This window comes from Botrytis fragariae, assembly GCF_013461495.1.
Source record: "Botrytis fragariae strain BVB16 chromosome Unknown tig00000260, whole genome shotgun sequence".
Classification (NCBI taxonomy): domain Eukaryota; kingdom Fungi; phylum Ascomycota; class Leotiomycetes; order Helotiales; family Sclerotiniaceae; genus Botrytis; species Botrytis fragariae.
This window is the reverse complement of record NW_023501005.1, coordinates 48,587-76,084: the sequence shown is the minus strand read 5'-3', so window position 1 is coordinate 76,084 and position 27,498 is coordinate 48,587. Positions and strand designations below refer to the sequence as shown.

At 42.1% G+C, this 27,498-nt stretch overlaps 11 protein-coding genes across 11 annotated transcripts; 9 read left to right on the top strand and 2 right to left on the bottom strand.

The window, feature by feature from the left end:
• Positions 1-379: 379 nt before the first annotated feature.
• On the top strand, positions 380-1,674 carry Bfra_012028 (uncharacterized protein; the record flags this gene model as incomplete). Its single annotated transcript, XM_037342350.1, has 4 exons — positions 380-917; positions 970-1,047; positions 1,102-1,459; positions 1,518-1,674. 4 exons carry the CDS (start codon positions 380-382, stop codon positions 1,672-1,674), a joined length of 1,131 nt encoding a protein of 376 aa, XP_037187647.1.
• A 2,865-nt stretch (positions 1,675-4,539) lies between these two features.
• Bfra_012027 (uncharacterized protein) lies at positions 4,540-4,972 on the top strand (the record flags this gene model as incomplete). Its single annotated transcript, XM_037342349.1, has 2 exons — positions 4,540-4,684; positions 4,743-4,972. 2 exons carry the CDS (start codon positions 4,540-4,542, stop codon positions 4,970-4,972), a joined length of 375 nt encoding a protein of 124 aa, XP_037187646.1.
• Positions 4,973-5,934: 962 nt separating this feature from the next.
• Bfra_012026 (putative ankyrin repeat protein) lies at positions 5,935-8,368 on the top strand (the record flags this gene model as incomplete). The annotated part of the gene is made up of 8 exons (XM_037342348.1): positions 5,935-5,945; positions 6,370-6,624; positions 6,655-6,811; positions 6,871-7,003; positions 7,049-7,738; positions 7,783-7,901; positions 7,988-8,131; positions 8,219-8,368. The coding sequence occupies 8 exons, from the start codon at positions 5,935-5,937 to the stop codon at positions 8,366-8,368; spliced, it is 1,659 nt and encodes a 552-aa protein (XP_037187645.1).
• A 1,239-nt stretch (positions 8,369-9,607) lies between these two features.
• On the top strand, positions 9,608-10,428 carry Bfra_012025 (uncharacterized protein; the record flags this gene model as incomplete). Its single annotated transcript, XM_037342347.1, has 3 exons — positions 9,608-9,761; positions 9,825-10,092; positions 10,149-10,428. 3 exons carry the CDS (start codon positions 9,608-9,610, stop codon positions 10,426-10,428), a joined length of 702 nt encoding a protein of 233 aa, XP_037187644.1.
• A 436-nt stretch (positions 10,429-10,864) lies between these two features.
• On the top strand, positions 10,865-12,820 carry Bfra_012024 (putative alpha- glucosyltransferase alg10 protein; the record flags this gene model as incomplete). Its single annotated transcript, XM_037342346.1, has 4 exons — positions 10,865-11,041; positions 11,096-11,184; positions 11,240-11,829; positions 11,907-12,820. The coding sequence occupies 4 exons, from the start codon at positions 10,865-10,867 to the stop codon at positions 12,818-12,820; spliced, it is 1,770 nt and encodes a 589-aa protein (XP_037187643.1).
• An 870-nt stretch (positions 12,821-13,690) lies between these two features.
• Bfra_012023 (uncharacterized protein) lies at positions 13,691-14,299 on the bottom strand (the record flags this gene model as incomplete). Its single annotated transcript, XM_037342345.1, has 1 exon — positions 13,691-14,299. The coding sequence occupies one exon, from the start codon at positions 14,297-14,299 to the stop codon at positions 13,691-13,693; it is 609 nt and encodes a 202-aa protein (XP_037187642.1).
• A 2,082-nt stretch (positions 14,300-16,381) lies between these two features.
• On the top strand, positions 16,382-17,204 carry Bfra_012022 (putative alpha- glucosyltransferase alg-10 protein; the record flags this gene model as incomplete). Its single annotated transcript, XM_037342344.1, has 6 exons — positions 16,382-16,419; positions 16,483-16,559; positions 16,611-16,664; positions 16,819-16,912; positions 16,965-17,018; positions 17,052-17,204. Exons 1-6 carry the CDS (start codon positions 16,402-16,404, stop codon positions 17,202-17,204), a joined length of 450 nt encoding a protein of 149 aa, XP_037187641.1. The 5' UTR covers positions 16,382-16,401.
• Positions 17,205-17,926: 722 nt separating this feature from the next.
• Positions 17,927-19,076, top strand: Bfra_012021 (putative u-box domain-containing protein; the record flags this gene model as incomplete). The annotated part of the gene is made up of 4 exons (XM_037342343.1): positions 17,927-18,042; positions 18,173-18,564; positions 18,624-18,805; positions 18,903-19,076. 4 exons carry the CDS (start codon positions 17,927-17,929, stop codon positions 19,074-19,076), a joined length of 864 nt encoding a protein of 287 aa, XP_037187640.1.
• A 1,691-nt stretch (positions 19,077-20,767) lies between these two features.
• Positions 20,768-22,835, bottom strand: Bfra_012020 (putative protein kinase protein; the record flags this gene model as incomplete). Its single annotated transcript, XM_037342342.1, has 2 exons — positions 20,768-22,331; positions 22,489-22,835. The coding sequence occupies 2 exons, from the start codon at positions 22,833-22,835 to the stop codon at positions 20,768-20,770; spliced, it is 1,911 nt and encodes a 636-aa protein (XP_037187639.1).
• Positions 22,836-23,977: 1,142 nt separating this feature from the next.
• Positions 23,978-24,220, top strand: Bfra_012019 (uncharacterized protein; the record flags this gene model as incomplete). The annotated part of the gene is made up of 2 exons (XM_037342341.1): positions 23,978-24,021; positions 24,070-24,220. Coding segments are annotated over exons 1-2 (171 nt in total), but the record flags the coding sequence as incomplete, so codon positions are not given.
• A 381-nt stretch (positions 24,221-24,601) lies between these two features.
• Bfra_012018 (uncharacterized protein) lies at positions 24,602-26,634 on the top strand (the record flags this gene model as incomplete). The annotated part of the gene is made up of 5 exons (XM_037342340.1): positions 24,602-25,122; positions 25,223-25,524; positions 25,672-25,808; positions 25,854-26,268; positions 26,318-26,634. 5 exons carry the CDS (start codon positions 24,602-24,604, stop codon positions 26,632-26,634), a joined length of 1,692 nt encoding a protein of 563 aa, XP_037187637.1.
• Positions 26,635-27,498: the final 864 nt, after the last annotated feature.

Below are 27,498 nucleotides of genomic sequence, written 5' to 3'. Positions count from 1 at the left end.
AACAATCATCGAATGACAATCACTTCAATTTTTCGTCTCTTCAAGCCATCGGTAAACTCCATTTGCTCACCTCCGCAACTCACCTGTCTTATCAATTCACCAATTAGTCTTGCTCACATGACTTTTCATCTCCGAGTCTCCAAACAGGTAAGGGTTGTAACAATGGAATCTTCGAGGTCCGTGTAACTTGTTTAAAGATTACTTACTTTATACCAAATCAATTCTGATTCTAAATAATTCGAACAACAATTAACAAGTATGTCACCACATATTTCATTACTTCATCAACCCTTCAAGATCGTTTATCTGATTTGATTGTTCCTTCATGCTGATTTGACTTTGTACAGTACAAAAAGCGGGTGCCTTATGGTAGAATAAAATGGAAGAGGATGACCAGAATCCGTACTATCCTATTACCGACCGCCAGCGATATCCTTCTTTTCCACCTGAGGACACAGACGTTCATGCTTGTTCTGGCCAAAACATTGATCTCCAATTTCAACGCCATCAGCTTCAAAATCAATATGATCAACTTCAAATGCAACATGAACAGCTTCAGTCTCAATACAATCAACTTCAAATGCAGCACAATAATCTTCAAACTACGCACAATGAGCTTCAATCAAAGCATAATCGACTTCGATCCCATGTCTGCAATGACCCAATTGCTCTCCAACGTATAACCCTCGCTTTGAACCTAGTTCACGGTGCCAGTTTGGTTAAACATGATGAGCATGAAGCGCCTGCTGCAAATCTTGCGCCTGTTGGTGGTCATCGCTACATTACAAGAAGAACTAAAAAGACTGAAACTGTTGTCAAGGGAGAACGTAAGATGGAACCCGATGTCAAAGAAGAACCTCGAGTTGCAACTGTTATCAAAGAAGAACGTAATGTTGTACCCTTTGTCAAGGAAGAACGTATGATTTCGATTCAACCCACTATTTGTTTACCTTCACTAATTATATATAGCTATCGAAGATGACCGCTCCCATCTTACGCCTGATCGTGAATATGCCCCTAGTTCAGCTAGTTTATCCGATGAAGAAAGTAGGATTATATTATACGTGACAATGGAAACTTTTCACTGATAACTTTCTATAGTGGAGGATGAAGATTACGAACCTACTCCCGCACCTGTTGCACCAATTGTACGTTCAGTTGCAAGTCCAGCTACCATTGCACGTCCATTTGCACGTCCAACTACTGTTGCACCCCCAGCGACTGTTGCACCTCACGAGCTAAGATTTACCATGAAGGCGGATCGTGAAGCAAATATGTCAATTTACCATCGCAAGGAGTTTGCATATTGCGAAATCGCCATGACAAAAGAAGAGTATTACCATGTTAAGGGACAAAATTATGTTGCTCCACAAACCCTTGCTACGCCAGACAGGAATGGTAATACTGAGGACCGCAGGCGCCTTCGAATCACCTGGGCTGAGAGAGACCGACTTAACGCGTAAGTCTCATTTGATATGCATTTTTAATCACTTAGAGTCCGAGCTAATACATCAAAGCTGGCGCGCCAGACATGGACGTAAGCCACATGAAATCCGCGAAGGTACCAAGTATGCTGCTGCCAGAGATTTTTGGAGATTGAACCCCCCTCTCGCCATCGAGCCACGCAGGACCGTCGAGTGGAAAAAAGAAGGAGGAGACATTCCTGCCCCTTGAATTGTCTCTACTGTCTGATCTGAAAGTTATGGCCATAGGTCGAGATGATTGTATGCATGATCCTCGAGGGAACAGGCGAGAAATTTTTGAAAAAAAGATAGAAGATCTCTTAGTGTTTTCTAATACTAATATTACTTCTATTCGCTTCCAATATGTATTACCTGCCGTGAAGCTTGTTTGATGAACCATACTTATTGTAGAACTACACAACCAAGCACGAAAAAATCAGAAAACTGTGACATCGAACAACACTTTGGTTCTCATCGTCTCAGACGGCACAGGAGATGAGGTGGTCAAATGAGGGAAGGTAATACTGTTATAATGACCTGTTCCATATCTAATCAAAGTAGCAGTTTTATCTTCAAATGCTTGATTGTTTCTTCTTCCTGTTCCAAAGACTTCCCCAAATAAAACCTTTACCTTTTCCCTGTGACTCTTGACGGTATATTTGGGCTTTATAACATACCATACTATGACACACTTTGGAATTCATATGTTTATGATTAACGGAATCAAAGATGAGATTCTCTGGCTTCATCTCACGATAGTAATCGAGCATCCATAGCATTCAATTTAGTCTCCAATCCAAGGTCATGCTATTGTATTTCTGGCTTCCGGATCCTACTCTCGGCCTACAATGATAGTGCACATGGCATTCGTGCTGGATCTAGCAGTGTCATTAATATTATGATATTGAGGCCTCAAAGGCCTTTATATTATGTAGCACTTCATCGTTTCGTCACAGGAAGGAAGAGGACAAATATGCACTCCTGGATTGTTGGCAAATTATGAGACTGCTAACACTTTGATGAATATTTCTCCTAAAGGACCTTCATTGATCTTTCTTGGGATTTTGTTCTAGAAACATCAATTGCGGTTCGTGATCCGTTGAGTGTTTTTGTGTCTCTGGAGTGAGGTAGTTGTGACGTTTAGTCTTCGGCTTGGATTACAAGTTCATCATGCAGCGGCAACTTCTAACGTTCTTTTTTCACAAGTTTCCAGACCAGGCCCTTTCCCTCTTGAATCTACAATGATCAATAGTATGCGGTGATCTTGCACTATGATAAAAAGAATCACACCGACGAAATTATTAGTTTTCTTTTGTAAATGTCTAGCTTCCAAATCTTCCGAATTGGAGTTCTCATTCCATTTGTCTTGCAGATGTATTCCGGGCATCGCCTGGTCTCCTTTTACAATAGAGGCAAATTAAATCACATTTCTAGATCCAGGATTGATCATCCGGTGTTGGCTTGAAGAATCAGTAAGCAAGCCACTGCCTACTCACCTCGCTATTTATGCACGGCATATAACCCTCAAATTCCACTAAATTGGTCATCAAAGGCTAATGTAATAAATCCCAACCGGATAGAAATCCTAGTAACGATTCGGGGTCAACAATCGACGAGGTTCATGCCCATTTATGGATGCCTTATGTGCATGTAAGGGGTAATCGATGCGCAGATCGGATTATAATTCAGATATTGCACCTAACGCGTGGAAATATAATCGGTTTATGGTGCTCTCGCAATAGTAATCTGAAAACGATGATCGGTCTATGGCGTCTCGTATTGGGCTTTCGTAGAGTGCTGAGAAATTAAATCAATGTTGTCTTCCACGCGAAACTCTTACCTCATTCGGAGTACGCATTGGGGAATAGTCAGTGTTGAGTAAACGTGGAAGTGGAAATAAGCTTTTGTCTTCCCTGCAGAAACGTATCAGAATCCAAATTAGACGACTTGCATAATATTTCTGCGCTAGTATGAATTTAAGAATTTATAATCGGAGTTAATGTGGAATGATGATGCAGAACTGCCTTTCTCGACTAAAACCTCAGCTTACCCTCGAACAAGTGGAGTCATGATCTTATACCTGTCAGATTATATCATCATTCAATTTTCAGATTGAGAATAATCGCAAGTATTACAGTTACTACCTACCGAGGCAGTTCAGATGAGCCATTTCGTAGGTACATCAGAAATCAATATTTGTAACTCGATTTTTCTTCAGATATCTCGATATTCATTTAACCAACACCGATTTTTAATATCAACTGAATGTCAAATAAATTTTGAAAATACTAGAATTACTTGGTTGATTCTAACATGAAAAAATATCAAAAATATCATTTTTGAAGTAGACCTCCTCGCAATTTTAAGGATAAGTGAGAGTGAAACAGGTGAAGAATGATAATATTTGGTGTTTGCTTGCCCAGGATTCTTTCAATGGTTAACCACTATAGGTAGTAATCTACACTTGCTGGGGTTTCCCCCTAAAGTCGATATTAGAAATGAGAAAAGGAATACGGTACCGCGATGGCACCACAGTTTGTACCAGCTTCGAGTAGTTTCTTGCTAATCTTCATATTAGTGCTCAAGATTGACTGGCTAAAATCACAAGCGCTTAGTCTTATACCAATATACATTATTGACCATGATTTGCAAACCCGGCGATCATATGCATATACTACAGCTATGTTGACTAAACGTTCACTGCATCAACAGTACATTGCCAACGTGTTGACATTTCAGGAAATATGGACTAGACACGCCCAGTTCTTGACCCGGTGACACATCGGCAACGAATCTTGGAGAAGCAAAAGAGTAATACGTATTTAGCTATTATCAATAATCAAATTGCAGGAACGAGATTGAAAGCAAAATTCAAATCTTCAAGATCCCTCAGTTAAAGACCCGACGGCGAAAGCATCCTTGCTATGATCTTCAGAAATTCTATAAAGAGGTCGTGGAAGTCCCCCTCTAGAGAATCACTTTACCAGCAGAACATCACATCTACACATCTCCAATCGATCAAGCCTCCCACAACAGGAAACCTTCAGATACATTAATTCCAAGAATAAATTTCAAAATGAAGTTCATTTACACTACCAGCATCATCACCGCCATCTTGGCTGCTGTTGTACCAGCTCTCCCTGTCGCCGATGCCGAAGCTAACGCTGCCATGGCCCTCGAGAAGAGAGGCAGTACTCAATTCGCAGTCTACACTGATTCCTGTATGTCAACCTCGCAGTGACTTCCTCTTTGTTACCCTAACTGACCTTTGAATGACAGCTTGTGGTGGTGGCGCCGTTATCTTTACTGATGGAGCCGCTACTACGAAAGGCAACTTTGGCGCCACTCAACACAGCATCAAGATCTTGAGCTTGACCCCAAACTACCACGTCACCTTTTATACTGGTCTCAATCAAGGAGGTGACAGTTCCCAGTACGGAACTGCTTCCGTTGGAAGCTGTGTTGCAAATATCAACTTTCTGAGTTACGGATTCTACTCTGGAGCTTAGGTGATGGGTGCGACAGGACAGAAATGATGTCTAGGATGGATTAGAAGATGATGTTAAGATAAAACTCAAGGGATAACAACGGAAGGTGGAGAATTGAGGAAACAGCGATTTAATCAGACATTCATTCATTTGGCTGGGAATGACTGTCTCCGAACTGCAGCGGGGAACTTACAGACTTCTTATGTCTATCTTAGCGCTCTTTAACGAAACTATATAACAACTGCTCACTCTATATGTTTCATTGTAATTAACTTTGGGAAAATGAAGTGTAGTTCAATTCTTCCTCATACACATTTTCATAATTCATTGTTCATCGCCTTCCTCTTCCTCTCCCTCTTCATTATTGTTAGTACTGGGTGGTTGTGCTTGGATCGCCGCGAATCTGTCAGTATCCCTTTCAAGAATCTTATCGAACCAAAGCGGATGACTTCAGCACATCAAAAACAACACTTGTAATAGCTCTCGGCTTGTTGCAATCTGGCATATCAAACTTTTATTAACTTCCCTTCCTCTATACATGTGATCCTAGCTTTATCCCTCTCATCCACCCCCCCACGCCGGTCAATGGTGCACCCACAATTTCAGATGCTAGCGCCCAAAAGCCCCCACTAGGATTGCTACGCCTTTTCTACGCTCACACTATAAACAATCTGAATATATTTTGTGAATATGATGCCTTCCTCAACAAATCAACAATCTTTGATGGTCTAACGGTCATGATTTCCGCTTGTCATTAACACCGATAAGTCCGCGGGAGACCGGGGTTCGACTCCCCGTCAGAGAGTCACTTGTGATCCTGAGTTCATGCAACTTCATTCATTTTTTGATGTTTTTGGAATTTTCCATACAATTTTACTCGAGCCCGTTTAGTTTTGCCTGGCAGGATAAATGAAGGGGTAAAGTGGTAAAAGCGCTAGCAAAAATTTTCTCTTAGCGAGATGCTCAAAGGCGGTCAGTTAAAAATGGCAAGAAAGTACGTGTGCTTATATAATCGAAGCTTTCCAAATCATGTACGAGCATTCTCTTGTTGAAGCACGTTCACCAGTGGGTGCATGGATTGACGGGACACTTCCCAAGTTTCGAAATTTTTAACAAATTGGTTCTTCAATTATTTGATATTTGAATTTATGTTTTATTTGTTTCATATCTAATAAACAGTTGTGATAATTCTGAAGATATATAATTTGATATATCAATAGATATAATCAATAGATATACACGAGTTCATTTTTGCAGTGTCCCATCAGTCTGCATATCCACTGGTGGTCTCCTCCACTGAGTACTCGATTAGCTCTTATATTTGATGACTTGTGTCATTTATATTATGTCTGTTCTCTTATATGCAAGCTACTTGCTAACTTAGAGTCCTTTGCAAATAATATATAGAATTCGTCCAGTGCCAAGACCATTGTAAAATTGGCTTGCGGTCCCTTACTTGAGATTGCGAATGATGAAACGGTTCAAATTATCCATCACTCGTTCACTGAGTTTCTTCTAGATTCCGAACGAGCTCAGCACAATCCTTCTGGGTCGTTTCCTCAGTTCCCTGCTCTCGATCAGAACTCTGCGCATGAATGTCTGGTTCTCAATTGTTTAGCTTACATGCAGTCAGGTACACTCAGTAACGCCGTCAGTATATCGAACGATGTTTCGTGAGTAAAATGCCCAAGATGTGATCATAGAAACGATAGGTGTAGCTGTGATTGGTCAATAGCAACACTTTACAGTATCGGTTTTCGGAAAGCAAAGCTTGATCACCCTTTGCTTGACTACGCCATCCGAAATTGGACATACCATGGGAATAATTATGATATCGAGGACGAGTCTATTTTCAATGCAGTATCATCATATTTGAAGCCGGAAAGCATAGACTTCGAAGATGGCTAACACTTGAATAGGGCATTAGATTTATCACGAAAGATTCAGTGATACCATCGACAGCGCATGTGGCTGCGTTCAGCGGAATGAGTAGCTATCTAAAATTACTTTTATCCAAAACTGAGAATATCAACTCAAAAGACACTGGCGGCCGTACTCTACCACATTGGGATGATTAACGTGGCCATTTCAGAATAGTCGAGCTTTTACTACAGCATCGTGCCGTACTCGACAATGAAGATGATTCTCACCTAAGGCCTATTCACGAGGCTGCTCGCAGAAATTTCGCTCTCATCGTACTGGCTCCACTGGAAGCTGGTGTTAATCCAACCAGAAGTACCGATGATCATTCTCGGCCTGATTCGGAAGTGTGCTATAGGAGTAGAGAAGGTGAGCCTGGGGCTGCGCTGGATTATATGTGCGCAAATGGACATACAGAAACTATCCTTGTGACTGTACCGTTCCTCGAAACGAGAGGCATCGAGGAGGCATTGTGGCGATATTTAACGAATAGAAAATCGGCAGCGGTACGAGCCACACTTACCGACACTAACGTCTCGCTAAGTTGTGTATGCACCGGCACTACTACGCTTTACGCTGCAACGATGGACGAGAATCCAACCTGTGTAGAGCAAGTATTGATTAGGGATGCAGATCCGAACGCTTTTTCCGAACCACGATTGCTAGATCGTCGGCAGCATTCTGCAAAGCCTCAAGATAGGAATCATTTTCAGAGCACAGCATTACACGTTCTTACAGAGAGATGGGGTGATGACAATCGAGTTCATGCTAATGAGCAAATCTTTAACCTGCTCGTAAAGTATGGAGCAAATCTCGAGGCAAAAGACAGCAATGGACATACTCCTCTTTGGTTGTGTTTTATATCACGTACAACGTCGCGAAATCGGACATCCAATGTTTCCTGAATGCAGGGTCCAATGCGTTCACAACAGATGAAAAAGGACATGGCCCAGTATACCACGTGTTAGCCCAAACTAAAGATGTCGAACTACTAAAGCTACTTATTCATCATGGAGCCGATGTTTCGCAAGTCTATTCTCTATTATTAGCCCTCCGGTATGACGTCTCGTGTTGAATTTCATTTTTATAATCTGATTGCTACTCTGAGTTTGCTAGTTGACTTACGACAATTGTGATGCCATTTCTACTAATGGTGAATCATGTCTTGAGGCCTTATTCGCATACAAATTTACTACCAGAGATACAGATAGTTTTGACACCACTATTCAGTTCTTGGTCAAAAATGGCGCCAGATGTGATGTTTAACCTGTGAAACGCTTGTCGATCATTGAGCGCGTGGCAAATTCCAAGAACTACAAAATTGAAACTTTCAAATTCATGCTTCAGTACTGCACAGACAAGGAGACGAAAAGGCATTGTTTGCTTTTATTGAATAAAGATACCAAGGAAAAAATGATGAAATTTAACGAAGAAATTTTATTGTCCGGTGTATCACTGAAGGAAAGGGACGAGAAAGGATGCACTGCGTTGATTTAAGAGGATTGAATAGAGATATCTGCTTTGGATGTGGCTGATGCATTTGGGAAGAAGGATATCCTAGAGTTGCACAGAAAAATGGGCGGAAAGTGAAATGAGATCTTAATTATATTTCGAAGTTGAAAAAGAGGCTCATCACCTGTGAGGAAAGGCGCAGATGAAGATGAGCTTTTTGTCAAGCTCTTCTAATGTGAGAAGGCTTAAAGGTGCAGACTTGCTTGTTAATCAAGTTCGATTGTACAGAATGGATCCTAGTAACTCGATAAATTTGATATACAGGGCCTGATATGATGGGAAATCGAAACTGTAACATCGGATACTTATTGTTCAATTCGTTTGGGGCATCAATAGTCATTTTTCCAATTTTAATGTGACAAAAAACTTCTATATCGACAATAAGAAGGAAGATGTATATTGAAGGTGCTTCATATTCACAGGATCAAGGCACTCTGCTCGGTTGGAGTGACTGCTAATCGATTAACGAACTACCTCCTGGTTCTGCGCTACATTTGAGTGAAACTAACAATCATTAGCATTTAGACAAGCATCAAATAAAAACGCTTGTAGGGCTCTGCGATGCGTAACAAGTCCCATTTATCATTTAAATTCACAAGAAACAGAATATTAAGGGAAGAGCGACGCATAGGATTTTATGATGATACCCAACACCTTACATGCGCCCGCGATGCGCAATAAATCTGGTCGAGATGAGATTTGATAAGATATTGCTACGAAGCCAGATCCGCTAATTCTTCCTACCATCATTCCAAACCTGCAGCAGAGAAGGAAAGACTCAAATGCTAGCTACCAAAGACCCTCTTACCTCATCATTTTTAACCACCTCTCGCTTCGAAAAGTCAGAATTTGCAGTCCGTCCCAAATCTCATGTTTCCGAGGCTCAGTAAACTTGAAGAGTGGCTTTGTGTTATATGAAGACAATTTGTCTCATCAAGGTATGAGACGGTTTTTCATTTTGCGAAAATCGTATCAATCTTCTTCATTACTAACGTGTCTTCCTAAAAGTTGTTCCCAGATACCTCAATCCGAACTATTGAAAGCCTTGAATCAGAGTATGGTTTAGAAAAAGAAGGAGATGGTGGCCAAACTTAATGTTCAGGAGCCCATCTTAGGCAAGTGCAATCCGCTCAATAATCTAGTTGAAGAGCCTACTCCCTCCTAAAATCCAATCTCCTGGATTTGACACAACTTTTGCAACCAAAACTTGGATTTGTTGCGAACATGTCTATGTGGGATTATATGCATCTTCCTCCCTATGAAGATGGAGTTACATCCTTTGGCCTCAGCGGCGAAGAAGTAGTATTTCTAAGACAGAAGCAAATCATCTTGGGAAATGAATTTGAAGGACAGTGGAAAATTGACCCGGCCTTTCTAAGTAAGTTACGTCTCGTATATGCGTAAAATTGTGTACGCCGACTAATGGGTCTGTTTCAAATAGGCATGAGCTATTGTGAGAAACAAGAAGAAGTTCCAGAAAGCTCCATACGAGCGAAGAAACAATCAGTCCAATATTTCGTTACCATCGTACCGGTTGATGCGTCCACCCTTCCGCCCGTCATACTTCCAGAGAGCACGTTATGTATGGCTGCTTTGCTGAATATTGGTTGGACGTATGAGACAGCGGGGATGATCTTTGGTTCTTGGAAAGATAACTCCAAACCTAGAAAAATGATGACATGTGATGATCGTGATCCCACTCTCATCGAGTGAGTATTTCATACCGTAAAAAGACATCAGGTATACACTGACTCTCTGTATGTAGCTATGCAATCTCCATTGTTCAGATGAGAATGGACCAATTGACTATTGCGAAGCAAGCAAAAGTCAATGCAAGAAAGGAAATGACTATTCTCGGACTATCCACCAAATTCCAGGACGATATGCTCGATCAAGATAGCGATCTTCTCGGTGGTCATGTCCATACTGTGGATCTTTATTTTTGGATAATAGATGCGCTGGGCAAGCGATACAGAAACTTGGTATTAAGATTGAGATATCTGAAGAACTATGCGGCAACGGGCATGAAGGCGATGAATTGGTGATGGATGCAGCTCAAACACGAAACAGACATAGTTGGAACGCGGAATTGAATGCCGCTGGGCTTTCTGGGTTTTCAGGTTAGATTATTGCCTTTGTGTTACTTGAATACTCGCAGTAGATAGATGTTGTTAATGTATTTTAAACATTCATAATTAGAGAAGACAAATGGTGTGCAATGTGTTTCGTCCATGTGGAGGCGGGTGGGTCAGCCACACTTGCACTGCCACAATATGAATATCATGTTTTAACAGTTCGAGGGTCCAAAATCATCGTTGTTTCTTACGGTAACCAATTTCTTCGTGAGTTTCATATCCTACTGATTTCGATGTTGTGCTAATATCTGATCAGATACCCAAAATTCAATTATGATACCAAAAACCTCACCGAAATCATAAGATAAATTAAAGCCACATCTCGCAAACGCCAAAAGGTGTCCTCATGGCCGGTGCTATTTCCACTCTCCTCGTGGGAGTTCTCACTGCCGTAGGCAGATCAGATCCAAGTTCACGGAGAGGACTAGGTCTCAAGACTGCTCTTGCCGTTCCGTTGACTGTGGCTTCTCTTGCCGGGTTCTGGGAATATCAGGTGACCAAGAATGTTCCTGAGCCTTATTTGGTATAGTTCTCTTCATTTAAACCTTGATTTGATGCACTGGCTCATATTATCTAGGATGAAGTATTTCATATACCACAAGCTCAAGCATACTGTAGATGGGACTATGGTACTTGGGATCCAAAACTTACCACACCACCTGGATTGTATGATCTTCGTTCAGACAACATGTTATCCTAAGCATCACTGACCAGAAACTAGATATTGGTGGAGTCATTTTCTGAGCATAGTCTCTGGATTCACAACATGCAATGTACATTTTCTTCGCATAACGAATGTCATTGCCCTAACATCTATTATGATGCTTGCTTGGAAATGTCGGAATCTTATTATTCGAACCGGGGTTGAAAACCGCACTGATCAAGTTCCTAAGTTGAGATCCGCAGATTCATTACATACAGCTGCAAACATTGCCTTATTTCCTCCTCTATTTTTCTTTTCGGGGTTGTATTATACGGATGTGCTGTCTACCTGTGTGGTTTTATACCTGTATAAGCAATTCCTTGAGCAAGTAGAATCTAAGAAGATTCACAAATCGTGGAGAGATGGTGCGTGGTTTTATCTTTGTGGTGTGTTGGCTTTGTGTATGAGACAGACAAATATATTCTGGGCTGCCGTGTTCTTAGGGGGAATGGAGGCTGTGAGGACAATGAAAGGGACGTATCGTCCTGCTACTCCATCTCTGAGACACCTCCACGCATCGTCATTGGAGGAGTATCTAAAAGAAGTTGGTGAGCTTGTGAAATCGGAGCATCTACATGATCCACCTCTACATGCTGCTGGTCTCGAAGGTAATTCCTATTTCATTCCGGTTTCCCCGTCAATGTCCATATTTTTCACCCTGTCAACAAGAGCTAACAACCTCCAGATCTCATTCTCACACCCCTTTCAATTGTCTGGACCGCCATGACCCATCTCCCGACTATCCTACTCCAGTTGATTCCCCACATCTCACTCCTCATCACATTTGGTGCTTTCGTCTTCATCAACGGCGGCGTTGTCCTAGGCGATAAATCAAACCACGTCGCTACCATTCACCTCTCACAACTTTTATATCTCTGGCCCTTCATTGCCTTCTTCTCATTTCCACTACTCATCCCGACTCTCTTCTCCTTCCTCTTAAACGCAATCGACACTATTCTCCATCCATCCAAGTTCCTCACCTCCTCATTCAACACCCAACTCCGCGCCTTCATAACCCTCGGTCTCATCCTAGCGTCTCTCCTCGGCTCCCTTGTAATTATAAAATACAACACCATAATCCATCCATTCACCCTCGCCGATAATCGACACTACATATTCTACGTGTTCCGATACAGCATCCTCCGACACCCTCTTATCCGCTACCTCCTGGCTCCTATCTACATTTTCTGTTTCTTTCTGATCTTCGAAACACTTTCTGGATCCTCATTTAAATATACATCATCACCTAAAAAGGAAGCACCCAACAAACTCCACGACTCCTCATCTCCTCCTACCCCCACCTCCTTCTCACTACTCCCCTCCACCCCCCTTTCAACACTCTTCCTCCTCCTCCTCACCACCGCCCTCTCCCTCATCACCGCTCCCCTCGTCGAACCCCGCTATTTCATCCTCCCTTTCATATTCCTGCGTTTGCATTTCCCCACCCTCACAATCTCCGCCTCTCCCAAGATCAATATCCGTTTATACGTCGAGACGATATGGTACCTTTTAATCAATGGGGTTACGGGGTATATATTTTTGTATCGGGGCTTTGAGTGGACGCAGGAACCGGGGAGAGTGCAAAGGTTTATGTGGTAGACATTTTTTAAGAGGGTGGGGTGGTTTTTAGTTTTGGGGGTGTGGAAGCTGGAGGGGGGAGAAGTTTGAGTGGTTTAAAAGGTTCGTTGGAAGGGAGATTTAAGACACCATAGGATGAAATAAGTTGGCGATTTAGAGCGCGAATGTACTTTGTTGTCGTGGAGGATGTACATATAGTTGTAAGATATATATAGATAATCCTTGAAGGACATATTACTATCCTATATCATCTCACTGCTTCCAAGACCATACTCCTTTTTCCTTATTTCCCGCGCACCCACTCTCTTACTCACTAACTCACTTCCCAGCCCATTCATATACAGTATTCATTCAATATTATTTTTTCATTTGGTTCCTATTTATTTGTCTGGTTGAAGTCTTGCAAGTTCCATCTGATATAATATCACCAACGCCCCAAATCCCCATATTCCATTCTGTTCCATATGTTATGATATGATGTAATATAGTATAATCAATCCGATTCCAATAATTCAACATCCCTTCCATATCCATATTACCAACGCCAGTCCATGAGCAGTGACCCTATCATCAATCTTCTTGAGGTACCGGAATTTATGCCGTCTTTATGTGGTGTTGTAGACATTTTTCCTTTCACATTCCACATTCATTCGCTCACTTCTTCCCTGAACAAGATACGCAATCAAGCACGAGATTCCTCATCGTCCAGACTGTAAACTAACAAGAAGTATCTTTTGTTTCCTGCATCCATTTCGAACGTTCAAATCATTTAAGTGGCTGAGTCTACTTTGAATGTTGAATCATCTTCGGAAATCGACACCTTAAGCGTCATACCATGTTGGGATATTTATATCATACCCATTTCCTTTCCTTATCTCACATCACACCCCTTCACAAACTCAATCGATCCAAACTCATCTCGCCTCCACTCCTTCTCCTCTTTATCACTCCGAGCTGAAAATATCTCTCCTCTCCGCCCTGCGTGCGTCCCCCAATATACCATTTTTCCTTGCCCATTACATCTCGAAAGCCTTCCGAGCTACTATCGCTTCCTCTTCTATCTGCTGATGTTTTGAAGCCTGCATACTTGTTTGTGTGATACGGTGCATTTTGATTTGAGATCTGATTCGTACTTGAGGTTGGAGATGTGGGATTCGATATATTTGAGTTCGCATTTACATTTTGGTTTTGATTCAGATAACTCGAGGCAGCGGGGCTAGGACTCGAATCGTAGCTCCCCACGGGACTACTTCCGCCGTTCGTTCCACGATTTCGATCGATTCCTCTTAAAGCACTTGATGTAGCGTTCGACTTCGTGCTGGTACTTATTTGGCGCGGTTGTGAAGGTGTGGATTGCGAATGCGAGTGTGTGTGGGCAGGTTTTTGGTGCGAGGAAGAGCTATTGTTGCTTATGATGGGAGTAGAAGAGAGTTGGGAGGAGCGGAAGGAGGCGAGGAAGGTTGAGAGAAAGGGACGGGACTGTTGGGCTGGAGGTGGCATTCTGGACGAGGTGGGTTGTGTGATGTTGATGTTGACGTTGACGGTTTAAGGTCGTTGTATGCCGTACAATTTACGAGTATTTGTAGACCGGTGGGTGGCTGTCGTGTTACTACTTGACTTTTGAGGAGTCCAAGGCTATTGGTATTAAGAGATATCAGATGGAAGATTGTGGATCATGTATTTCATGCGTGGAGGGAAATCGTGGGACGATATAATGTATGGAGGCGGCTGCTGTTGATGTAGTGACCCGCTCAAGTACATTAGATCCGTCCAAGCGGATATGTCTCCAGGTTGATTTTAGTGGATTCCCTTCCTGGTCTGAATCGTGTGTATGATCGATGAAGTGGCAGATGTGTTGGTAGGTTCGTTGTAGAAGTAAAATTGCTGTAAAACTCGATGGTAAATGCTAATCCCCGCGGGTGGTTTCGATGAATTAAAGTATATTTGATTAAGGTCGTCCTTACTGTTTTTTGGTGTTGTGATTGAACCTCGGGTGTACTCGGCTCTTGCTCTTCCTTCCTGGTATTCCTTGTTTGGTTGTGTTTATGGCTTAAGTCACGAGATTGAATAGGAATCAAATGTCAGACCCTCATTATCTTGTCAAGGAATGGAAGCTGGAATACCAAAGAGAAAATGAGGGGAACACGGGATGATTAGTTTCTTGTCTAGCAGTGACTGCTTTCTAACGGTAAATATGTTTATACTGCACAGACTTATCAAATTTCGTGGACATCTAAATCGTAAATTGCTCTTTCCTGATAGAGAAAATGATCGATGTCGGAAATAAGCGGAATAGGTTTCGTTCGATCGGATGCATGTAGGTTATGCGGGACGATTAGACGATTACTTATGACATAAAAAGTAATAACGCGGGGACGAATTAGAACCCGATGATTTGAAAAGTCAGGTACGTAGTTAAAAGTTAGAATATTCATTAGGGGAAATATTAATAGTTTATTATTCTAGTTGTCAATATATCCTAACCTTAAATCCACTCGACGATGATAATGACAAACGTCGTTGTACAAGCAAAAAGCGCCGTCGAGAGGCTACGAGCACAACTCTGTACGGAGTGTAATGAAAGAACAATTTGATTGTGGCAAGGGATTTCTTTGAACAATCGTAGACCCGAGCGTGAGGAAGCTGCGAAACAATGCCAACCATCAAAATTATTCTACTTTCAGACGTATCGAATTCGGCCAACGCAGAACGTCAAAATGCACGTTTAATACCTAGGTAAGCTTCGCGGCAAAACAAGGCATATGGAAGTTATATCGAAGGGTAAAAGTTTGTTTATCGGACGGAAGGGTCAGTGATAATGGGAAGTATTGTAGAGAATAGTCCACGCAAATAAATTGGCTGAATTGTCACATGAAAATATAACAAAAAACAATCCGAATAGGATTTGCAGATGACTTTTATTGTTCAAGAAAAGCTTACCGAGGGGACCCCGAGTCAATGTAAGCAATGATTCATGGCCACCAGGGCCAAAGTACACCAATTCACTCCCATCAAAGCATATGACCCTGATACGTCTCCAAAGAAAACACATCGCAAACCTTTGGATTCCGGGAGGAGGATGGCGAGGGGACGACTGAGTAGCAACGAGAAGGATATCGGTACGTATATGGGAAATCTCTCATTCGAGTATTTCAGCTTTGGCTAGGGCATTTTTGGGAGCAAGTCTCAAGACATTTCTGATGCTAAGAAAAAGTTCGCTTGTTCAAATAGGAGAAAAGCAGCAACAGACAGGCAAGAATTGAGGTATGTCGCCCACTTGGGAATATAAAATGAAGCACCGAATATAATGTTAGAATAGGTTCGAGCCATTTCTAAGACTTCTGATCTCTAATACTTGTGACAGTGTGTAGATGAGTAAATACAGCGCTAAATATAACCATGTTTTTTGAAATGTTCTGAAAATTTAACTGAGGACGGTTTTGAAATCTTGAGAGATCATCGATGCTAAACATGATTATGTAAAAATGCCTGAGGCTGATAATAATTCTTCCGGCTACCGCCGACTAACATTCTCAATAACGAATACATCGTCGACCTCAATATTACCATTGAATTACCAACCACACATCCTCCTCTTCAAAATGGGCAGCAACGGCGATGTGAGTGTCTCCTGCCAGTGGCAACCGCTCCGCACACTTTGCTGACACGATTTGCGCTTTCAGTTCCACGTTTCCACAGGTATCACTCCTCCAAAGGGACCTGTCTCATACTCGACATATAAGTCTCCCTATGGACCCAAGTACGATGCGCGATTCTTCAAGGAAGAAACCTGAGACTGATGGGCCCGCAGATACAAGATTCAACCAAACATTGCCGGATGGACCCCAAAGGCAGCTTCCAAGGTGTATGTAGATTTTTTCTTTTGAACGGGCACGATATTTATACGCCAGGCCGTATGAAGTTTGGAACTACGATGCTATACATGTGGATGATGTGTTTCATGCTATGATTCGGCATGGCAGAATTGAGTCGGAAACCTGGCTAATTTTGGCATGCAGTGGCCTTACTTTAGCAGGATTTGGTGCTACCGCTGGATTCTTTGCTCTTTTCTTCTTCTCCGACATTCCTAGAGTACGAAACGATATCATGGTTGTAAGTTGACATACTATTGTATATTACAGTATTTTGGCTCATAATTAAACAGAAAATCCCTATTATTGGTGACCGCTGGAGAAAGGAAATTCCTGCATCCGACAACGTACGTTATTTTTTATTTGTTTGGCATTACTAGAATTGGCAATTGGCTCTTGGGCTCGGAGAAAGAAGATCTTGCCATGGCAAATCGTTAGGCTTCAAATTTGCTGTCTATAGCGTCAAGAAGCCGATGTCACAAGTGTACATCAGTTGTTTCCGTCCAGACTCCTTTTCTGAACCGAGTTCTTGACCAGAACAAAAAGTTCCACGCCAGTTACATATCATTTACTCGGCTACAGGCTGACATTGTTTTCTTCTAGCCTTTTTAAAGTTTGTGTCGCTGGTCCAGGGTTGGGAGGATGGAGTGAAGACAAGAAGTGCATGGTAGACAAAATATCGAATTGTACAAAAGATTATTTGAATTAGACTTCACATTCACACTCACCCTCACCATATTTCCATGCCGTTTACATGTAGCAGTTACCGCCCAAAATTATATATGATGTCGGTTTTCAGATAGCTCTAGAAGTTCATAGCAAGGCTGTTCTCGAAGTTCTCGAACCTTCCAAATTTGGAATTACCAATCCAACCTCTCGCGAGGCTGACATTTACCATTTCCAATAATATTCAATGCCAACACTCATTGTACACAACCTACTTTTCCTTCTTATCCTAAATTAATATCATTAAATTTGCTCGTAATACGATTCTTTAGTACAAATTCGTTCATCTCAGACTACGTTTCAATAATATCCTCAACAGCACAGCCCTCTTGTGTAACGAGGCTGAAATCAACCCCCATAATCAATTAACGCAAACAAATAATTTATACCGGCATATCGAAAAAAAACACCATTTCGGTGAATAAACTGGACGGCCTAGTATCTATACGTTCTAGGTCTATATTGCTTTAGCCGCAGACTCTTAACCTCATAGTCGGTCCAATTATCGTCTCCGCCGTAAAGTGGCATCATGGCAGGATCCAATCTACCTCACGATCCCAAAAAAGCTCTCGAGTTTAAGAACAAGGGAAATGATCATTTTCAAAACAAAAACTATGAGGCTGCTGAACAATTTTATAGTAAAGCGTTAGTCTATATTCTTGATTGATTTCCCTAGTCTTGCGCACTCCTTCAACCCTTCTGCTTCCTACCCCTCATCATCCATATACCCAACCCTGTCATGTCAGATAACCCCATCTAACACGCCACTCCCCAGCATCGCCCTCGACCCTCTCAATCCTATCCTCCACACGAACCAGTCCAAAGCTCTCCTCAAACTTGCCCGCTATCCCGAAGCAATCGCCTCTTCTGAATCCGCTATCGCAGCTATATCCTCCGCCCCCATAAACAGCGTATACATGAAAGCATACTATAACATCGCACAAGCATACCACGCACTACGCGACTATGATTCCGCGCTCAAAGCGGCGGAAATGGCGAGGGAACATTGTATAAAGGATATGCCGATCGGAGGGAAAGGACTAGTGGGGAGTGGGAAGAGTTTGCCGCTTATCTTAGAGCTGGGACTAAGGTGTAGGAAGGAGGGGTGGGAGAAGAAGGAGGAGAGGAGAAGGAGGGATAGGGGCTATCTGTTGGGAGAGGTAACGGGTTTGATGAGGAGGGAGATGGAGAGGGAGGGGGAAGAAAGGAAGGATATAATGGGGAAGGGAATGGGGATGCGATGGATATTGATACTAAAGAAATCACGGGAGAATGGGAAAAAAAAATTGAAGAGGTAGAGAGGGTATTCAGACTTGTTGAAACACAAGGAAAGGAAGGGAGGAGGAGAGAAATGCCCGATTGGGCAATTGACGGGATCAGTTTTAATGTTATGATCGATCCTGTTGTGGTATGTTTTTCTCATCTTATATCCTGACTTGACAGTCCCTTCATCCGACCCTGTTCATCATCACCATTGAGAAGATACTAACATGCCTCCCTCACAGACCAAAACAGGCCAATCCTACGAACGCACAAGTATCCTTCAGCATCTCGAAAGAAGCTGTACCGATCCCCTAACAAGAGAACCGCTACTTCCAAGTGATCTAAGACCCAATCTAGGATTGAAACATGCAATTGAAGAGTTTCTGGAAGAGAATGGATGGGCTGTTGAGTGGTAGTTGCACTTGAGAGATGAGAAAAGGAGAGGGAGGACACGAAAGTGGGATTTGGATTTAAATGATATGTTAAGCGAGCGTTGGTTAGCACAGCTCTTCTGCCTGTCTGCCTGCTTACATCAAGCGGTGCATTTCTTGGATCTTCTTTTCTCGATTGGCTTATTTGTGTGTTTGTTGGAAATACAAGGCGAGAATTTGAGGTGCGTGGAACTATGAAATGGATTTGAGATATTTATTTGAATCATTTCTTGAAAGTATGGATTGGAATTAGATCCTTTCTCTCCAAAATCTTGTTAATTCATGGGTTGGTTAGATTTTTGTGCGTGATGTCCTTTTTCTGTTTTGAGTATGGGGCCTGAGGAAAGGGAGTAAAGGGATGAATTCACGGTTGAGTACAACGATGAATGGGTGTTTCATAAACATCTTGGGCTTTCTGAAAAGAAAGAGGAGAAAGATCAGCAATACAGAAATCGCAGCAAGTGATGAAAATCCTAGACGAGGGGAAAGAGAAAGGTGAGGTGTCAATGATTTATAGTAATCGGAGTAAATTGCAAATAAATAGGGATTGGTGTGAAACCTTGAAAATCAGTATTAAAACTCAACTGCTTCTTTTAGATCTGGGATAGTGATATGCAGAGCAGTATTGTTGACATGTTAATCAAGTCAGGTAAGTCGCGACCTTTCACTCACTCAAAGTTCTTACACTCGGAAGATCCTGGATTCGTGTTGAATATTTGAACAGGAAATGTATGGTTGAATATGAATAAAGAGGAAAAGGGAAGCCAGGGGGATATGAAGACGTAGCATGGGTAGTGATTACCAGAGCTTAATTACAGGTAGTTTCCTTGAAGCTTTTTATTCAGGCAAATGTGAAATGGCAGACGGAGGATACTATTTCTTCACGGTTCAGATGATCAGAATCTAGGAGATATCAAAGAGAGTCCGATTGTTGAAGCGTACAGGTGTAAGTAGTGTTATACCCTGCCTAGAATACTCAAAAACTAGAAATAGAAGGAAGGATCTCCCCCATAGCAACTTTTCCCCTTCAGTCATAGAAATCCTCAATTCTTTCCTCGTCTTGCTTGCAATTTAGCACCACACAATATTCGGAGGAGATATCTGAAAGCACTTTAAATAAAGAATAGCTAGCGAAGCGAAGAATGAATATAAAGAGATACAGGTAACACAATCTAAAGTAGTATAGAAGTGCTGAGAATAATAAATATCAGCAAAGGCTGCGCATGTGAGAGCGTTCGGACCATTTTACTCTTTCATTCTGGTAATAGAAGGTAAATCATAAGCCGGTTCCTCCATAACGAAAAATTTCTATGGTACTTCTTTCTTTCCATTTTAAAAGCACAGAAATAAGATGGCCAGAAAGCGATTCGGTTGAAGGAGGCCAAAATGAAAAGGTCTGTAATCCGTCTTGTTCAAGTTGACACGATAGGCGTTACCCAGGACACACCCCTACAGATCGCCGTGGATAAATTGTGAATAATGTAGCTTGGTGCTTAATGGAAAATCATGAATGAAGGAAATGAAAAGCAATAATAAATAAAACGAAACTGGAATGAAAAGTCTTGTGTGGTTAATAATAGGACGAATGGGCGATATATGTATCACAAAGCTGTAACCAATCCTGCAAGTAGAATGGGCTTTCAAACAACTTACAGAACATGCAACTTGTGCTAGCCTTAGTTGACCTCTTTGGATATACCAGAGAACCAAATGTGTTTCGATAATTCCAGAGCAGTACTTCGTTCCTCAGGTAGGTACCTGAGAGACTTTCGGAGTAAGTCCTCGAGAATTTTTGCTTCAGCAGTAGATATCTTAATGCCGGATGGCTCAAGGTAACTATTAGAATGTTCAGGACCGCAACGTTCGACCTCAGTAGAAGTTACCATACTCTGAGTCTCATTATCTTCTGAATCGGACACGTTGGCAGAGGTTTTCGTTTTGGGTTTCTCTGCCGGTATGGAAAATTTAGTGAAACTTTTTTTAGGGGATCGGCCTGTCGATAGTCCCTCGGAAGATGGTGTCTTCTCCGAGCTTTTAGCATCTGAACTCTTGGCCTCAGAACTTTTAGCGTCTGAACTCTTGGATTTCGAACTCTTGAATTCCGAACTCTTGTCTTCGGAACTCTTTGGGTTCGACTGAGATCCCGCAGCAGAACCATTTTCGGCTTTGTTGGAATAAGAAATAGATATTCCTTGGCCAACAAGATTCGCTGACTTGAGAATAGCCTCCGCTTCGCTGGTTCTCAACTTCTCCGCCATCTCCACGAGTTGATCTGTTCCATCAAGCATATCAGTCTGAGGATGCTCCTTGAAATTTTCAATGCATTCCAGCGCTTCATTTCTCAGCTTATGTCGATGAGGAGGAGCATCACCATCGTGTGTACCGGTCTGCAAAATCTGATCGAGTATGTTTCCTGCTGATTTTGCATCAATTTCTGTTTGTTCTCTATACCATTGTAGACCTTCTTTCCACGCATCCCACCATTCATCAGGAAAGACGCCTAGAAGTCTCACTGCAGCTATCAACATCTCGTCCCTGTTAGGAATGCCATCATATTTGAACAACCGAGATCCTGTACGAATCTCAAAAATTGTACATCCTAGAGCCCATATATCTGAAGCGGCACTTCTGTAACAACCGAATAAGAACTCAGGTGCACAATAGCTTTTGGGCGTGCCAAGGTCAAAAGATGGGGCCGTTTGGAGGAAAGCGATACCAAAATCGATTATTATGATGTCATTTGCTATCCACTTGGGATTAACCTCCTTCATGTTGATTGGGGCAACGGTATAATCAGGAAAGGAAGAATCAGTTACTGGAAGCTTGGAGTTGGCATATATGATCTCTGTTTTCTGAGGAACACCTAGTCTTTCATAGATTTGTTCCTCGGTCCACTCGTCGATATTGGCAAGCTGTAACAGAATGTTGGCAGGAGTAACATCTAATTTTGTGGTGAGCTGATGGAAAAGTAAGAAGGAAGTTATATGGCATTGCAAACCTCCATGAACGACGCCGGTGCTATGAATATAATTTAAGCCATGTATAGCCTGCCAGCAAACATTCCTTGCCACAGACGCTTCCAACCGTCGGCTTCCTTTATATTCACCTGGACAAGAATTGAATTGTTTGATGCTAGGTCCTCCAACTTCAGAGACCAAGCATAAATGGTCTCCGTTTGGGCCCTTGTGAGTGAAATGATCTAGCAAAGACATGACGTAAAATCTTCCGTCATGCTCGGGACTGATACGATTAAAAATTAGTCAACGCAAGCAAGACTCTTGAATGCGAAACCGGATTTTAAGTACGGAATAGAACGGGACACTAATGTGAAATTTGCGGTTGAAACCTTAGGTTTCGCAATGCGAATTGAAACATTTTTCTTTAAATTCAAAAAGACTTTACTCGCCTCGACTTCATCCGACGTAACATGTCAACCTCTTTTGAAGTACTTGATAATCGTGCCGCAAGAATTTTTAAAGCAACATATCTTTCTCGCTTAGTATCTCGTGCAAGCCATGCCGTCGCGAATCCTCCATGTCCTAATTTGTGTATGACCTTGTAGCGATCGTGCTTGAAGGTATCTTCGAGATGTATGGGATGGAAGCCCCCTTTGCCATAATTTTTTTCGACAGGCTGTGCTCGATATTTGGCATCATCAATAGGCTTGGCATGCTTTGGATTGGAACGAGCATTGGCATCAGCCGTAGATTCAACATGCTTCACATGAATATTGGCATTGTCCATCGTGGTATTTTTGATTTCAATCCCTACCTTGGTTTTGCTTCAAGTAGGATGAAACGAAGTAAGTGAAATTGCTATTTCAATATAAATGTTCATTGATGTTAATTTATGAAAAGATTATCTAAGTATGTATTAACTGATATTGTGTTGAGATCGATGAATGGTGTCTGAGGTCGTATTTAATTAAATTCGCCTCAATTAAATCCGCTCCAAAATTTATGCTGACGAAGCAATAATCGGTTGATCATTCTTCCGTAACTAAATTTAACGTCCTCCTCGATATCAGACTGATAAATGACAACGACAGTCATGCAGGTTGTATTTCATTAGTTGATGCTCAACTTCATAATCGAAAGATCACAACAAAGGCAACATGCCAGTGTCATGCTACTTTGTGAAAAGTCTCCTCGCACAAACTTTTCAAGATCTGGATCATAACTTCATCGAAATGACAACGACGATGATATATTGTTCACTTGAATGTGATGCTGTAGCTGCAACAAAACAGGTAAGTATTGACTACAAACTCTAGATGAATGAACATACCTAGTCTACCTAGGCATTGTTCCAACTCATCTTTGAGTTCTGTGGCCTATTGCAAGTGGAGTTTAGAAGATAGACATTTCTAGAAGGAAAGACCAGCGGCAGTTGATCATCCAGCAAAGCTCTTCCGCAATCCATTGGGTGCCTTTCGATTGTTCTTGAAAGATGTCTTGGATATCATACGGGAGAAGTTTAATTTCATGCTTTCAAATTCAGTAGTTCTGCTAGCAATTGATTTATCAGTGTACTTTGGTTGACCTCGGGATTCGGCCTGTTCTCTCTACCCAAATAGGATGGATGATGGTTCACTATCTATTATTTTCCCTGGCGGTGATTTTCGTTTCATTTTATTCTCATTTCCTTTCATTTTACCTTCCTGCTACCACAATTCTTCTTCTTCGCGGTATGCTTTATTAGCTTGGAATGCTGTACAACAGATAATTTTTACCTCCGATTTTACTTCGTTTGCCAGTTTGTCTGAGAATCTCTTTACCGCCAATCGCAAGTACAAACAAACTTCTTTTCGCAGAAGGGCGCATTCTGCAGTTCTGGTGATTCCATTTTCATCGGACAAAAATTTCACAATCAACAGTATGGTCTAGAAGATTAAGGAGCAGCGCAAAGATGACAACGACACGCGGGAAGAGTGAGCTCGTTCTCTGTGATTTTTCCTCATCTCTGCTGACATGACTAGCTTCAGAATCTGGCGTGCTAAGCTTTCTTACCCTACGTACCAACCAATTTACACGCATCGCGACGGAGTATTCTGGTGTTACAGACATAGCTTCAAGCCTCCATGCGAATGTACCGAATGTAACCAACAATTTCGATCTATGGGATCTTAGATAAAGAAAATCTTCACATATAGCTTTATGTTATCCGACGCTGAAGCTCGACAGAAATCCGAAGGATTCGTTCAAAGCATAGATGGGAATCGGGCCTATCTCCAAGAACAATGTAGTAATAATGGGAACGCAATCATGAAAAAATGGAAAAAGAAAAGTTGCGGAAAACCGGAAGGGCTATTACGAAGCGTCGATCCAGACTTATATCCACATCAGTGGTTTTACGCTTATTTCAATCAATCCTTCCTTGATACTTTTGTAAAGAAAATCAGTACTGATGGATAATTCGACATCGATTTTACGCAAGGCAAACAATTGCGCAAGCACCGCACTTCTTGCCTACTACCATATTTGAACGTGGAAGGGTTGAGTCAGGATCCTATGAGGCTTTCAGGTCTTTTGTATAATCGTACAAAGTATTCCCCTGAGCAATGGGGTCCATATGACAATTGTCTGCTTGAAAAGCATTGGGCTATTGGCTCTTTGGCGCTGGATTATAATTCCCACAGCATCATAATGCATGGACCCAAGTACGGCACAATGACGCAATGGAAGGGAATTGAAGCGCATAGATGGACACCAATTGGCTTTCCAAGGGCTATTCTTATTCTTGAAACGCAGGCATATCTTCTTACATTTCTCCGATCCGTGGTTGAGCAAATTGTGTGCTCTTCGAACGCTTCTCTTGTGAAGAATCAGACAACGATGCTCGACGAGGCTTTTCAGCAAGGCTTGAAGAGGTCAAGTGGAACATTTGGATATACCTTAGAACTGGCTTCTCCTTATTTAAACCAACCTTTTTCGTCACCGCCTTCATTTGATATCGATACGCTATTAGATATCGCCAAGACAAGGCAGGCATTACAAGGGGACCACCTCTGGCTTGTCCAAACCGACCCTCTGTACGCTAGGCGCTATATAAATTTAGAAATGACCAATAATTTCGGAGAGAATTCAAAACCTTACCACCAATTTTTTCTCGGAGCATCTTCCTTCATTCAGTATTCAGTCATCTTCTGGTCGTAGTGAGATATTTGACGAGATACCAAAGCTGAAGGGACTTCTGACTCCTTTACATGAGATCCTTGATTCAAGAAGACCTTTGTGGAAAGTTTACGATGAATTGCTTGGAGCACTTGAAGCGCTCTTGTTGGACCAGCTTCAACGTCGTCTGCAGTATCTCGGAAGCATATTACCTATGCGCCTTCGTGATACATTCAGATTCAGCACTTTTCAACGGCTAGAGTCTATGGCATTTTACCACACTCGTAGAGATCTGAAGTTATTTCCCGATTTTGCCAAAGGTAGGCTAGAATTTTGCTTGTCGCTGTTAGCATTTCCTGGATAGCACACTGAACATCTGGTCCACCCCGAGAAAAAGCCTAAATTCGAGTATACAATGCTCTTTGCCATGTTGGACGAACACTTGGCTAAATGCGGCCAAACTAAAGATATGAAGGAGCTTGCCAGAATGGACGAGATAATGTATGCCGCGTTCTTTGATATGGCTGCAATAAATCAGATGCTCGAGATGGTTCGGTTTTATCGTCCTCGAGGTGTCAGGCGGGAAATTGATGAGATTACGAAGGTCGAGGATGGTCGTGGATGGCGTTATATCAGGAATAATTTGTAGGATCAGTACCAAGCAACTCGCCTCGATACAAGAACATGGGAGCCCAGTGGAACTATTCCGATGAGAGAAGATGGGGATCGGAAAATCGAGGCTGAAAAACTGCTGGTAAAATTCACCAAGGAATTCATTGACACACCCGAGCCAAGCGGAACGCGTCTCAGCCAGCAATGGCTCGATACGGACAAGCAACAACGAGTAGCACTTGGTAGGATGTGGGCTCAGATTCGGGCTCGTCACGAGCAAACACTTCGCCGCTTAGGGTTTGAGCAAGAGGACGTAGATTGTGATCTGGCAACTCTCTCTGCTGACAGTACCCCTGACCATATCGCGTCAATTGATATACGAAATAGCGAGATCCTTGCAGAGATAGTTGCCAGAAAAGCAAAAAAAGACTGCATCACTAGAACAAGTAGTGGTGCAAAAGCATCGAGGCCGCCAACAGCAAGAAAACTGCCAGATTCCAGTCTGCTCGAAAGTCAAGACCAGGAAGCTCAACATCGCAGATACGGATGAAGAGCTACCTTTTAAGATATCTGTCGATTCAGACTCGATTGTAAGTCCACCTCTCGAAGTCCCATCCACAAAAGTGTCTGTCAGTAAGAACTCGTACGCCATATTCCAAACCATGTTCCCAACCCGAAATTTCGAGAAGCGCACCAAGACAGTACCCTGGGATTCCTTCGTTAACGCCATGGTCGATGCTGGATTTGTAGCGAGTCAAAGTGCAGGAGGATCAGCCCTTCAATTCGAGCCTGATGCCATTTCGCCTTGGTTTGGATAGGGTAAGATAGTTTTCCATAAACCCCATCCTGAGCGTGTTGTGGATGCAACCATGCTGGGAGCAATGGCAAAGCGGATGGAGAAGTGGTTTGGATGGAGCGATGTGACTTTTGAAGTGGGTAAGAAATAATAGGTTTATTGTCTGGATGCGATTCGCACAGCACATTGGTCTGCGATGGTTGGTCCGGGTGGGACAATTGGACTCAGCATAGGTGGTATTGCCTATCCCAATACATTTATTAGACGGAAGTTTTCTGTCGTACTTTATCACAGTCAAATAAATAGAAACATTGAGAAAAAAACTGGAAGATAGAAAGACACCGCCGATTACAATAATAGCAATCTACACTCTATCCCTTAGATGCCTGGTGTAAATACCATTCTAGATACCTGTACAAATGATATCATATTTAGAAAACACAGAACTAATCACCCTTAAATCGAACAACTCAATTTTATATGAATGTATCAAGCTACACCACGATCACCCCACAAGATATATAGATAAGGATGGGTGATTCATTCATCCTAGGGCACAGTCACTATCATCGGTCACCATATCACAATTTTACAAAACAGCTGTATTTTATTTTAATCTTTTGTTATTGCCAGATAACTGCAAGTAAGAAAACACAGACTTGAGGTCTTGTGCAAGCCATAACCCCCCCCCCCCCCCCCCCCCAAAAAGATAAATCCTAGAACATTCGTATTACAAATGCAACCAAACCAGTAAGTAGTGAGGCGAGATTTGTCCCAAATAGCGATTTCATATGCGATGCGGAGTAGTCGGGATCCTAACACAAAAGACTGTTGGAAGTGCTGCCATTAGTATTGCGTATTTGTTCGACTGAGTAAGACACCTCTA